At 44.2% G+C, this 14,644-nt stretch overlaps 1 protein-coding gene across 1 annotated transcript in view; it reads left to right on the top strand.

Annotated features, from left to right (window-relative positions):
- Nucleotides 1–14,644, top strand: part of RET (ret proto-oncogene) — a 152,518-nt gene that overhangs the window by 111,704 nt on the left and 26,170 nt on the right. Inside the window, exon 12 of the mRNA XM_058189068.1 lies at nucleotides 9,280–9,427. Within this exon, the coding sequence (XP_058045051.1) occupies nucleotides 9,280–9,427 (148 nt within the window). The remainder of the gene's footprint in view (nucleotides 1–9,279; nucleotides 9,428–14,644) is intronic.

A 14,644-nucleotide genomic window follows, 5' to 3' on the forward strand; every position in this document is an offset into this window, starting at 1 on the left:
TCTATCTATCTATCTATCTATCTATCTATCTATCTATCTATCTATCTATCTATCTTTCCTTCTACTGTGTCTGTCTGTCTATCCATCCATCCATCCCACCCACAATATCTATCTATCTATCTATCTATCTATCTATCTATCTGTCTGTCTGTCTGTCTGTCTGTCTGTCTGTCTGTCTGTCTGTCTGTCTCTATCTATCTATCTATCTATCTATCTATCTATCTATCTATCTATCTATCTATCTATCTATCCATCCATCCATCCATCCATCCATCTATCTTTCCTTCTACTGTGTCTGTGTGTCTGTCTGTCCGTCTGTCTATCCATCCATCCCACCCACAATATCTATCTGCCTGCCTGCCTGCCTGCCTGCCAGACAGCCTGCCTGTCCGTCCATCTGTCTGTCCATGATGGCAAAGTGGTTAGAATCTATCTATCTATCTATCTATCTATCTATCTATCTATCTATCTATCTATCTATCTATCTATCTAACTATCTATCTATTATGTATCTATCTATCTATCTATCTATCTATCTATCTATCTATCTATCTATTATGTATGTATCTAGCTATCATCTATCTATCTATCTATCGTCTATCTATCTTTCTATCTATCTGTCTGTCTATCTATCTATCTATCGTCTATCTATCTTTCTATCTATCTGTCTGTCTATCTATCTATCTATCGTCTATCTATCTATCTATCTTTCTATCTGTCTGTCTATCTATCTATCTATCTATCTATCTATCTATCTATCTATCTATCTATCTATCTTTCTATCTATCTGTCTGTGTCTGCCTGCCTGAATCATTATAGAAAGCTCTTTGTGGGCAAGAAAAACTACAGCTAGCAAAAACTACCTTGGACTCTCTGAAATCTAATCAGGCTGCATGGTCTGCTTGATTCAGAAAAAAATATTTTCATCTGGAAAGGTTTTTTTTCCAGCAATAATCCATCTACCTGCATCTTAACTTGTAGTTTTACTTTTTCCCAAGCAATCTAGTGAGCTTTATTATTTATTTATTTATTTATTATTTATTTATTTATTTAAATTTTTATTTAACCAAACAACTCCTTAAACTTTATTTGCCGTTGTGTTCCATGCCAAAATTTTATACAACCAAGTATTTGCTTGAGAGAGGCACATGCAGAGTGGGTGGGGAAAACATAATCTCTGGCTCAGGAGTGAAATCTAAAAATTTTCCCTACCGGTTCTGTGGGCGTGGCTTAATTGATGGGCGTGGCTTGCTGGTCAGGTGACCTGGTGGGCGTGGCTTGCTGGTCAGGTGACTGAATGGGCATGGCCAATAATAATAAACAATAAAGATAATAAAGTATACAAAACTTGGGAGCGCACCATTCTACCTTCTTTAAAAACAGAGGCACTGGTCTACTAATTGCCTTTCTTTGGGAGCGCACTGGTCTACCTTCTTTAAAAATAGAGGCACCGGTCTACTAAGTGCCTTTTTTTGGGAGGCACTGGTCTACCTTCTTTAAAAATAGAGACACTGGTCTACTAGCTACCTACAGCACTGATCAGCTGTAATGCGGCCCTTTGAAGCGCCGTGGCAGCATTTAAGGCTGTTTGCAGCTATATCACCCCCGAGAGCTTTAGGAACAGAGAAGAGGAACATTGAGGTGTGGGCGGTGGGTGGGGGCAGGGATTTTTGCTACCAGTTCTCTGAACTACCCGCCCCCATTGTTACCGGATCACGCAATACAGTCTGAACCGGGAGCATTTCACCCTTGCTCTGGCTGCATTCACATTTTTTTAAATAAAAAAAACCAGTATAAGAGATGTTTGTGTTTCTAAAAGATATATATTGATATATCTTTCAGGGTATTTTCATTCTTTTTTTTTTTTTAAAAATAAGGTATCTTAAAGAAAGCTGCATATAAAAATGCAGTGTGTTTGGTGCTCTGAGCCTTGCGTTTTCTTGCAGACGTTTCATTACCAAACTAGGTAACGTCATCAGTGCAATCCTCAGGTACAAATAATCTCTTCTGTTGGTTAAAAAATTGATATATCTTGAAGGTGTGCACATAACAGCTAACAGGTTGTATTTATCCCCTCTATTTCTGATTGATAAGTAGAATTATTTTCCCGCATAGGTGGCTTAAAAGCGAACATTAGAAAAAAGTGGAATGGATTAAGAAGTCAGGAACTTTAAAACTAACATGGCCTAGAGTTAATACATTGGTATTTTGTTGTTGCAAAGTTGTGTTTGACCCATTGCGACCCCATGGACAATGTTCTTCCAGGCCTTCCTGTCCTCTACCATCCCCCGGAGTCCATTTAAGCTCACACCGACTACTTCAGTGACTCCATCCAGCCACCTCATTCTCCGCTGTCCCCTTCTTCTTTTGCCCTCAATCGTTCCCAGCGTTCAGCTCTTCTCCAGTGAGTCCTTCCTTCTCATTAGGTGGCCAAAGTATTTGAGTATACATTGATATACTAGCTGATTAAACAGAATGTTTATGGATTGCAATTAGATGTTATGTGGAAGGCTAAAATACTCTCTAAAGCAGAAGTGTCAGATTCAAGGCCTGGGGGCCTGATGCGGCCCGTGGAGTGCTTCGATCTGGCCCACTGGGCTGCCCTGGAAGCAGCGAAGGACCAGCCTGCGGAGCCTCTGCCAGCTAAAACAGAGCTCAGGAGGGCTGCGGGCGGCCCTCCCGAGCTTCGTTTTTCCTGCCTGAGGGTTGCAGGAGGCCGTTGCAGCCAAAAACAGAGCTCAGGAGCCCGTTTTTGCTGGCTGTTACAGGTGCCCGCAACATGAGTGACGTCGAGCTAGCCACGTCCACCTTGGCCACGCCCAACCGGCCCGCGAAGGTCAAACACACCCCTGATGCGGCCCTCAATGAAATCGAGAGTGACAACCGTGCTCTAAAGTAAAGTTGGGTGTTATTATTTGCAAATCACAGGGTTTCCGTGTGCATTTGGCGATCCGACCATATTAAGCCTATATGAGTAGCAAACATTCCACATGTTTCTGTTCATTACAATAGTTTATTTGTTAGTTATGTGCTTTTTGATAGAGAGCACAAGACATGATTGCTTGTTCTACTGGAAAGAGCAATTGGATTACAGTTAACTAGTTTTTTTTTCCTGAAGCCTGCAATCAATTATTTTAATGTTTCCTAGCAACCTCAGCCAGCAATTTCCCTTTGCGGCTGCTAACAACTGTGCCAGCGCAATATATCAAATTTAGTTCTTCGCGGGAGAAAAAAAATGTCATTGTTGAAATGAAAGCAAGATTTGGTTTGGTTTTTAAGAAGCAAATTGGGATCTGGTTGTCATAGTCACCCATTTGTGTCTTGAATGACACACAGAGAAAGAGTGCGCACATGCACACACATGCAAAACTATTTGCTTTACAATACTTAGCTCTATAAATAGGCCCCAAATGGTGAAGGCACAAGGCCTTGGCTCCAACTTCATTTCCAGACTGTATTAGGTGTTAAGTTTGCACATTTGTTACCTGCTCATCTTCTCAATCTTCCTTAATTTGCCAAGAGGTCAGTGGTAACAACTGCATGACCGATAAAGGAGAATATTTGGACTCAGAGTTGAAATGAGGGGGTCTACTCTGAGCTTGCTTGTTTTTTTGCCAACATTTCATTACCAAACTAGGTAACATCATCAGTGCTGGCGTAGTCCTTGAAAAAAGTGACTTATGACCGTTTTTCACACTTATAACTGTGGCAGCATCACCATGGTTAGAATAGAATAGAATAGAATTTTTTTATTGGCCAAGTGTGATTGGACACACAAGGAATTTGTCTTGGTGCATATGCTCTCAGTGTACATAAAAGAAAAGGTACTTTCATCAAGGTACAACATTTACAACACAATTGATGGTCAATATATCAATATAAATCATAAGGATTGCCAGCAACAAAGTTACAGTCATACAGTCATAAGTGGAAAGAGATTGGTGATGGGAACTATGAAACGATTAATAGTAGTGCAGATTCAGTAAATAGTTTGACAGTGTTGATGGAATTATTTGTTTAGCAGAGTGATGGCCTTCGGGAAAAAACTGTTCTTGTGTCTAGTTGTTCTGGTGTGCAGTGCTCTATAGCGTCGTTTTGAGGGTAGGAGTTGAAACAGTTTATGTCCTGGATGCGAGGGATCTGCAAATATTTTTACGGGCCTCTTCTTGATTCGTGCAGTATATAGGTCCTCAATGGAAGGCAGGTTGGTAGCAATTATTTTTTCTGCAGTTCTAATTATCCTCTGAAGTCTGTGTTTTTCTTGTTGGGTTGCAGAACCGAACCAGACAGTTATAGAGGTGCAAATGACAGACTCAATAATTCCTCTGTAGAATTGGATCAGCAGCTCCTTGGGCAGTTTGAGCTTACTGAGTTGGCGCAGAAAGAACATTCTTTGTTGTCCTTTTTTAATGATGTTTTTGATGTTAGCTGTCCATTTTAGATCTTGCGATATGATAGAACCTAGAAATTTGAAGGTTTCTACTGTTGATACTGTGTTGTCTAGTATTGTGAGAGGTGGAAGTATGGAAGGGTTTCTCCTAAAGTCTACCACCATTTCTACAGTTTTGAGTGTGTTCAGTTCCAGATTGTTTTGGTTGCACCACAAGGCTAGTCGTTCGACCTCTCGTCTATATGCGGATTCGTCATTGTCTCGAATGAAACCAATGATTAAATTTTTTTTTTAATTTGCATTTATATCCCGCCCTTCTCCGAAGACTCAGGGCGGCTTACACTATGTTAGCAATAGATGATGAATAGTTAGATGAATAGTTAGATGAATAGTTAGCATTACATGATCAAAATTCAAACACTTGGCAACTGATTTGCATTTATGATGGTTGCAGTGTCCCAGGGTCATGTGATCACCTTTTGCGACCTTCTGACAGGCAAAATCCATCGGGAGAGCCAGATTCACTTAACAACCATGTGTGACTAATGTCAACTCGCAAAGCATCTTTGGCCTGCTCTCGAGCTGCCATAGGCCAGGGGTGGGGTGGGGATGGGAAACTGGTGAAACCGCACAGCAACCAAAAACAGATGCACATTCCACGCTTATCTCCCTCAAGGCTATATCCCGGGGATACCTACAGCAGTCGAAGGGGAGTGACCTCTACAACCCACAAAATTGCTCCATTGGCGAATGTGATTGATGACACACCCTGGGGAGAGGAGTGGGGAACAGGGTCATAATTGGAGTGTAAATTACGTAGGGTCAGAGCTGGCTTCACCTGGGAACGTGCCAAAATGAAGCTTCTAATAAATAACTGGATTTCTTTTGAAGCTTGGCTCAAGACTCAGGATTTAATTAGGGCATCCGTGGGAACCCTGACAGCAAGCCAGTTCTGACCGTATGTAATTTAGGCTCCAATTATGACCCTCTGTCGGGCATCCGTCGGAACCCTGACAACTACCTTAACAACTGCAGCGATTCACTGATCAATGGCAGCAAGGAAGATCGTAAAACGAGGCAAAGCTCCCTTAACCAATGTCTTGCTTGGCACCAGAAATATTGGGCACAATCATGGTCGTAAGTCCAGAACCAGGGATGAAATGCTCCCGGTTCAGACCAGATCACCCAATCCGGTAGCAATGGCGGCAGGTGGTTCGGAGAACCGGTAGCAAAAATCCCTGGGCCAGCTGAGCTGTGCGATCATCAGAGTTTTGGGTTTTTTTTACTTTTAAAAGTATTTTTTTGACAAAAAAAATGCTTTTAAAAGTAAAAAAAAAAAAAGCCTCTGATGATTGCACGGCTCAGTTGGGATCGTCAGAACCTTTTAAAAGCATTTTTTTACAACCTCTTTGGCCGAAGAGGTTGTAAAAAATGCTTTTAAAGGGCTCCTCTGGCGATCCCAGCTGAGTTGCTTGATCATCAGAGGCTTTTAAAAGCATTTTTTAACAACCTCTTCGGCCAAAGAGGTTGTAGAAAATATGCTTTTAAAAGTAAAAAAAAAAAGTTGGCCACGCCCACCTAGTCACATTACCCCCTCACCAAGCCACGCCCACAGAACTGGTAGTAACAAATTTTACATTTCACCCCTGTCCAGGACTTATTAAAGGTTTTAGGAGCAATAATAAGCTCAGTTAAGAACCGAAAACGTGAAAAAGAAAACATAAACAGCCAGAAGTGCAAACCATGAATATTTAGGTATTAAGAGCAGAATGGAAGCCTTGTATGTTATTTGTTTGTATTTATTAGTCGCTTCCCAGAACAGATAAACAATTGTCTAGGATGAATAAGGTGGCTACTCAAAAGAATCGTCCTTCCCCTTCGAGTTCCATAAATCAGCACAAAGTGTGTTTGCAAATACCCTGTTGGCACCAAAAATACCGAGAGGATTTAGGCAGATTCCAGCATAATTGTCACCTACTATTTATACATGTTAAATTCTTCCGGTGTTATGGGGTAGCTGTCAAGCCTTTGGCAGTTGCTGTCGTGTCCCCCTCCCCCTCCGATGACCGGGTCTAGGAGGTCCGTATCAAGTGTGGCCATGAAGCCTCTGCAGCTTTGCCAAATTCCTTTCAGATTTCTCAGGGCAGGCAGGAATCCAAGTTGTGACTTCAGCAAACGAAAGGAGACTTTGCTTGACTCAAAGTTGCTTGACTCAAGCTGATCCTTTATATAGGCTGTGGGGTGTGGCTCCATGACTCAGCACTTATCCAGGCCTGCCCCTCCCTTCCTTCTGCTGTTGTCGCCTCTCAAATCTCCGGAAGTGGGGATCCATTCATTGTGAATTCCCTTCCTCTGGATCTGCTGCCGGTAATTCTAGCACGTGGCTGGCTCCCTGCTCACACGTTGTAGGAGTGAGGTTTGTTTGTTCATTCCTGACATTCTGTCCGGGCATGGGGCCAAGGCTGGGGGCTGGAGGCATGCCAGGCTGTTCCTCTTCATTATCAGACTCTGAATCTGATAGCAGGCCCGGGAGGCGACAGGAGGGGCCCGGCTAAGGAGAGGAGAGAGGGCGAGGCACAACAGTTGCAAAATGTAGACCTGGGAACTCTTCCAATCAACCACTGTGGACTGTGTGTTTTAAGGTCTCAGCACGGGCTACACTTGGCATGGGCTACACTTGGCAAACAAAAACAACAACAACAACAACAACAACAACAACAACCCTCTTAATTTAGCCAAGTCCAGAAGAGATAGTAGATTCACAGCTCTTTATCCGACAGACAGGACCACTTTCTTATGGTTGTGCCCTGTTTTTATTTTATTTCCCCCACTCCCTATATTCATCTCGGGCCATGGATCTCAAGGTTAGGCAGGGGCGGGATTCAAAAATGTGAGCAATGGGTTCTCTGCCCAGTTGCTGGTGGGCGTGGCCATGGTGGGCGTGGTCTAGTCAGCCTCCTGCACCATGGTGGTAGTGGGGATGTTTTCGCTTTCCACAGGCTCTGGACTCGAGGCTTTCCTTGAGCCTCTGGGAGGGTGAAAACTGCCTCCCCCGGGCTCCAGAGGCCAGAAACAGCCCGTTTCTGGCCTTCTGGAACTTCCAGGAGGCCTGCTTTTCCCCCTCCCTGAGCCTCCGTATGGGCCCTGCACTTACCTCGCATCCAGAATTGGCCGCATGGAGACTCCTGGGAGGGGACAGGTGGGGTGGAAGGGGCGGGGTGGGTGGGGCCAGCCAGGGGTTGGATTTGGAGGTTCTCTGAACCGGCCATAACATTAGCTACGGGTTCTCTCGAACCTGAGCGAACCCGTAGCAGCCCATCCCTGAGGTTAGGTACATCTAGAACTACCATGTTGTGCTATGGGGACCTATGGCTGTAAGTCACAATATGTTGTAGTTATGGTAGGCCACCTAGGGTGGTGATACTGTCCAGTTTCTAAGCATAATCCTATGATCTAATCGCACCTGTTTGAATTTTTGATCATCGACTGCCGTAATTTAGTTTCCAGCTTTCAAATAGAGACTGGGCAACCGTTTATCTCAAATAGTATAGAGCAGGGCAGGGGTGAAATGCAGGGTAGCGATGGTGGTAGGAGGTTCGGAGAACCGGTAGCAAAAATCCCTGCCCCCCCCCCACTCCGCCCATGCCCACCCAATCATCTGGTTGCCCGCCTGCCGCACAATTGTCAGAGCCTTTTTTTTTACTTTTAAAAGCATTTTTTTACAATTTATTTGGCCAAATAGATCGTTTAAAAAAGCTTTTAAAAGCTTTTAAAAAAAGGTTCTGACGATCACAGATGAGCTGCTACAACCTATTCGGCCGAATAGGTAAAGTAAAAAAAAAAGATTGCGTGCCACAGCTGATCACACACACACACGCGCTGTTCTACTTACTCCACGCCTCCTTTTGGCGTGCACTGTGCGCACGCACACACCTCGCATTTGATGCGCAGCCAGAGAAGTGGTCGTAAACTGGTTCAGATTTTACCATTGGAGCAGGGGTGTCAAACTCAAGGCCTGGGGGCCGGATCCTGCCCATAGGTTGTTTAGATCTGGCCTGCAGGGCCGCCCTGGAAACAGTGAAGGACCAGCCCCTGGTGCCTCTGCCAATGAAAATGGAGCTCAAGGGGGCCACACCCAGGCTCCATTTTCAGCTGCAATGACCTCCTGCAGCCATCTGCCAGCAAAAAAAGAGGCCCGGCGAAGTCCGCATGCTCTGTTTTTGCTGGCAGAGGTCTGCAGGAGGCCGTCACAGTTGAAAACGAAGCCTCGCCGAGTGATGTTGAGTTGGCTATGCCCACCCTGGCCACGCCCCCCCAACCACCACCACCCTGGCCTCTGGAGATCAAACACAACCCAATACAGCCCTCAATGAAATTGAGTTTGATTCCCCTGGTATGGAGTTTTCTGCTTGAGCAGGGGGTTGGACTAGAAGACCTCCAAGGGCCCTTCCAACTTTGTTCTTCTATGTTCTATTTTATTTTCTCTCTTCTACTTTCTTTCAGCAAACTAAACTGTCCAGACTAGACAGGGGAAAGCTCTTTCTTCTGGCAGCTCTGTGCATGCACACACTGGGAACAGGCTCCAGCTGTTCCTCTGCCTCACTGCTGTCTAGCTCCAGAGGCAGCTGTTAACTGCCTGACAACCTTAGCCCCATCTCTGCCTCCAACGCAGAGCCCTCATCCGAGCCTTCCCCAGCCTTCAGGACTGGCCCATGTTCCTCTCCAACCTCCTCACTGTCCGACTCTGCTGCCAGCTTCGCTGGCCGCTGACGGGCCTCAACATTAATTTTGTGGTCTGAAAGAGAGAAAGATACACCTATCAGATGCACCTAACAGATGTTGCTTGGTTTTGGTTTCGTTAATCTTTCACCTCTTCCTTTTCTCTATAGGAAGACCCTAAGTGGGAATTTCCTCGGAAGAACCTGGTGCTCGGAAAGACTCTCGGCGAGGGAGAATTTGGAAAAGTTGTCAAAGCGACAGCCTTCCGACTCAAGGGCAAAGCTGGCTACACCACAGTGGCGGTGAAAATGTTGAAAGGTAGGTTCTTCCTGGGAAATTCTGAGAATAATTTGGTAAGGAAAACAGCCATCTATTTCTGTTCCGTAGCTGTCTACTTATTATACAGTATATGTATATATATACCTTTCATGTGGGAATTCAAGGTGGCACGTTTGAGATTCATCCCTAATTTTATTCAGGAAAGAACAAACTATGTGAGATCGCTGTTGGCAACTTCTGTGTCAGAAGCACTGAGATGCTTCTGGGTTGAAAGGATTAGCCGGTGACACCAGCGTTGTCCAGAGGATGCCTAGTTAGGGGCACCTTTCATGTCCCCATTAATATTCTCACCAAAGTGGTACCTATCTATCTACTTGCAATTACTCGCTTTTGAATTGCTAGTGTGATGATGCAGGACCCAGGCACGAAGGCAACACAGCCAGCTGATAGTTCAAAATTTCCAATTTCCAATTTATTGCTCCAACTTTCCCCCAAATGCTCCCACATTTCTGCCAAGTCCCAGAGCAAAGCGCTCTCACACACACATACATAGCAACCTCTGGCTGCAAGGAGTCCAGCAAAACGCTGTTAGCACAATGGCTTCAAAGCGAGAAGTCCAGCAAGGCAAAGGAACAAGGCAATAAATCTATGGAGCAAGGAGGAAAGCAATGAGTCCGCAAAGCAAGGAACAAGACAAAGTCCATAAAGCAAGGAATAAGGCAAAGAGTCCACAAAACAAGGAACAAGGCAAGAAGTCCTGCAAACTCCAGACTTCACACAAAACTCCACAAATTAAGCATTTGTTCCTGACAAATGCCCCTCCCCACAGCATCTCCTTAAGTCTCAGTCCCCAGGTGTACCTTGTGAAGAGGGATGGGGCACTCTCTCCCGAGACTTCGGGTCAGCCTGCACTTTTCCCACCTGCTCTCCACTCTCCATGCTCGGGGATCAGGAGGTGGTGGATCTTGCTCATCGCCTGAGCTCCGCCGCTCTTCATCTCCATTACCTCCCCTCTCTCAGTCGTCCTGCCCCCATTCCTCCCTGAGGACAAGCCATCCCAAACCCAAGGGGTCCAGGGCTGCCTGGTCCTGCTCCTCCCCGCATTCCTCCGAAGCCAATGAGGTCTTCCCCTCGATCTCCATCAGCCCGAGCTCCGGCCCATCCTCCTCCGCGGATTCAGTGACCTAGGCCCAAGTAGTTATTACCAGACACAATCAGTCTTAAACAAACATATTTTATTAGAACAGCTGAGAATTACTTCATTCTCAACTTAGTCCAAATTAAGTCCAAAACAAAGTCTTTCAGAAAAAGTCCTTCGGTCTTATCACAAACCTTTGACTTCTTTGGCACCCTGCCAAAGGCTTTTCTTGACAAAAAACCCACAAAGTTCACAAACAGGAGACAAGAAACAATTGTAGCAATATTGCTTTCCTACGAAGAACCCAAGAGCCGTTGCTGCTCTTTTAAGCCTTATGGGAGGGGCCAATCATCTCCTGGCTTTATTCCCAAGTCGTCCTTTTTGCTTTAGCTGCTCTTGCCTTCTGGTAGCTGTTCACATGTGTGCACAAGGAACAGGCTCCTCCTGTTGCTCTGCCTCTCTGTTGACTGCCTCTGGAGACTCCGGAGTCCGCGCATCACTCCCAGATGGCCCTAGCCCCATCTCTGCCTCCAATGCAGAGCCCTCATCTGGACCTTCCCCTGACTCCAGGACTGGCCCATTGTCTTCCCCAGCCTCCTCACTGTCCGCTGCCAGCTCTGCAGGCTGCTGGCAGACCACAACAGGCAGGTCCCATCTTACAGCGTACATGTCAGCATTCCAGAAAAACTCCTCATTGTGCGTTCCTTTAAAGTGTTCTGTATGCCCTGAAAACATTAGATATTGTATGAACCCACAACCCAGTGTGACTGAAGTAGCATGTCAATTGAGGAATCCGGTGGGTCTTTTTGTCTTCAACCAACCTCACAATAAGATTTGATTTTTACTATCTTATGTTTTTTTTTTGGTTTTTTACATTGTTCCTTTTCATACCGTTTCCCCGAAAATAAGACATCCCCTGATAATAAGCCCATCGAGCTTTTGAGCGCATGCGCTAAAGTAAGCCTCCCTCCGAAAATAAGCTTTCCCCAAAAATATTTAAATGCAGAGCTGAAAATCAGGTAAGACGGCAAGAGGAGCCCCATCGTGCTCCACACACCCCAAAATAATAAGACCTCCCCAAAAATAAGGCCAAGTGTTTATTTCGGGTTTCAAAACAATATAAGACAGGGTCTTATTTTCAGGGAAACACAGTACTTTAATGAAATAAAATATAACTTACTATGAATCCTAGCTAATTAATAGGGATGTACCTATGCAAGTGTAAAAAATCTAAGCAAATACGTCTGTTGATCCCAATCCTTGGCTTTAAACAAGTTTGATTTCTATCCAAATCAAAATTGTGCTTTCCAATTCTTCCCAGTTGTCCTTTCTAAACTCCCCCGTGCCTATTCTTTCTTTAACCTCTAATAAATATAATCACCAATGCAGCTTTCCTGGAAAAAAGTTTAAATAGATGTGTCACTTTCCACCCAAATGTGTCGTTACTCTTACCCCCCCCTCCTTGTAATTACTGTGAGTTAGTCATCCTTCACTTGTGTTTGTTAAAGATAACAGTTAAAGATTATGTAATGCTCAGGAATTGTTCACTTCTACACCTTCCCGGTATGAATGGCCTCATTGCTGAATTATCTGTCAGGCTGACATGACTCGTATCACATTGTTTCAAGGAAGGACGCAAAGCTATAATAAAAATGATTAGACACCATGCTTCAAGCTCTTGTTCCTTGAAGATCATTGTAGAAAGCGGAGTTATGAGCCGCAGTGGTGCAGTGGTTAGAATGCAGTATTGCAGGCTAATACCTCTACAGAGGAATTATTGAGTCTGTCATTTGCACCTCTATAACTGCCTGGTTTGGTTCTGCAATCCAACAGGAAAGACACAGACTTCAGAGGATAATTAGAACTGCAGAAAAAATAATTGCTACCAACCTGCCTTCCATTGAGGACCTGTATACTGCATGAATCAAGAAGAGGGCCGTGAAAATATTTACAGATCCCTCTCATCCAGGACATAAACTGATTCAACTCCTACCCTCAAAACAATGCTATAGAGCATTGCACACCAGAACAACTAGACAGAAGAACAGTTTTTTCCCGAAGGCCATCACTCTGCTAAACAAATAATTCCCTCAACACTGTCAAACTATTTACTAAATCTGCACTACTATTAATCTTCTCATCCTTCCCATCACCAATCTCTTTCCGCTTATGACTGTATGACTATAACTTTGTTGCTGGCAATCCTTACAATTTATATTGATATATTGACCATCATTTGTGTTGTAAATGTTGTACCTTGATGAAGGTATCTTTTCTTTTATGTACACTGAGAGCATATGCACCAAGACAAATTCCTTGTGTGTCCAATCACACTTGGCCAATGAAAAATTCTATTCTATTCTATTCTAATTCTGCTGACTGCCGACTGCCAGCTGTTCAGCAGTTCGATTCTCACTGGCTCAAGGTTGACTCCGTTTTCCATCCTTCCAAGGTCGGTAAAATGAGGACCCAGATTGTTAGGGCCAATAGGCTGACTCTGTAAACTGCTTAGAGAGGGTTGTAAAAGCACTGTGAAGCAATGTGTAAGTTTTATTGCTATTCAGTAGACAGTAGTAAAACTGGGCTTTCTGTGTGATGTACCTTGAAAGAATAAAAAAACAAAGATGCCAATAAAGAAGAATATTTGTAGCTTAGGGATGAAATGAGGGGTCCTTGGTGCTCTCTGAGGTTGGGTTTTTTCTTGCAGATGTTTCATCAGTGCTAGTACTTTCTATAGCCTAGTGGCTTGCTCTGTCGGTGTTGGTGGGAGTCTATAAAGTGAGAGCAAACCTCATTCCTCACTAGCACCGATGATGTTACTTAGTTTGGGCAATGAAATGCCTGCAAAACAACAACAACAACAACCGCCAAGCTCAGAGAGTACCAAGGTGCTTTTTCCATAGCTGGGATTGTGATTATGATCCCTTAAATTTTATATGCCACCCAACTCCAGCAAACTCTGGTTTGCAAAATGATCTTGGAAGTTCCGTGTAAGTTTGATCGTTGGACCGGATCAGCAGATTTTAGAATTTAGAATAACAGAGTTGGAAGGAACCTTGGAGGCCTTCTAGTCCAACCCCCTGCTTAGGCAGGAAACCCGACACCACTTCAGACAAATGGTCATCCAACATCTTCTTAAAAACTTCCAGTGTTGGAGCATTCACAACTTCTGGAGGCAAGTTGTTCCACTGATTAATTGTTCTAACTGGGATTCGGGACAGTGTTTTTCAAACTTGGCCTAAGATGTGTGGATTTCTGCTCCCAGAATTGGAGTTGAATTTAATTCCCTGTTCCAGGTGGGGAACTCTGGGAGTTGAAGTCCACCCATCTTCCAAGTAGCCAAGTTAGAAAACTACCCATTTAAGGATTTCAAGACCACAACCCACATTTTCAAGTGGCCCAGAAGCACAAGGACAGCATGGAGCTAATTAAATTCCACTTTCTCCAAATTAAGATATTGCATCGCCTTAATTTTGAGGCTGTTGTACAAGGTTTATAGTATTTAATACAAAAAATAAGCTTATATTTGCCAGCATATCATGAAAAGGAGGGCCATTTCTCCACAATTTACATAATATTCTAATGCGTAATTGGTAAATCCTGCCTCAAAACCTTTGCTAGACCAGTTCTTGAATACAGCTCACCTGCCTGGAACCCGCACTGTATATTAGACACTAATACAATTGAGCGAGTCCAGAGATATTTCACGAAAAGAGTACTCCACTCCTCTGCTCACAACAGAATACCTTATGCCACCAGGCTTGAAATTTTGGGCTTAGACAATTTAGAACTATGCCGCCTTCGGTCCGACCTAAGCGTAGTATATAAAATTACCTGCTACAATGTCCTACCTGTCAATGACTACTTCAGCTATATGAGCACACGATAGATACAAACAAGCTCCAAACTCAATTGCAGAAAATACGACTTCAGCAACAGAGTGGTCAATGCCTGGAATGCACTACCTGTGGTTTCTTCCCCAAACCCTCAAAACTTCAACCTAAGACTGTCTACTGTTGACCTCACCCCATTCCTAAGAGGTCTGTAAGGAGCATGCATAAGCGCACCAATGTGCCTACCATCCCTGTGCTACTGTCCCCATTTATTCGTATCCATTT

Source organism: Ahaetulla prasina, chromosome 6 (genome assembly GCF_028640845.1).
Source record: "Ahaetulla prasina isolate Xishuangbanna chromosome 6, ASM2864084v1, whole genome shotgun sequence".
In the NCBI taxonomy this organism is placed as follows: Eukaryota; Metazoa; Chordata; class Lepidosauria; order Squamata; family Colubridae; genus Ahaetulla; species Ahaetulla prasina.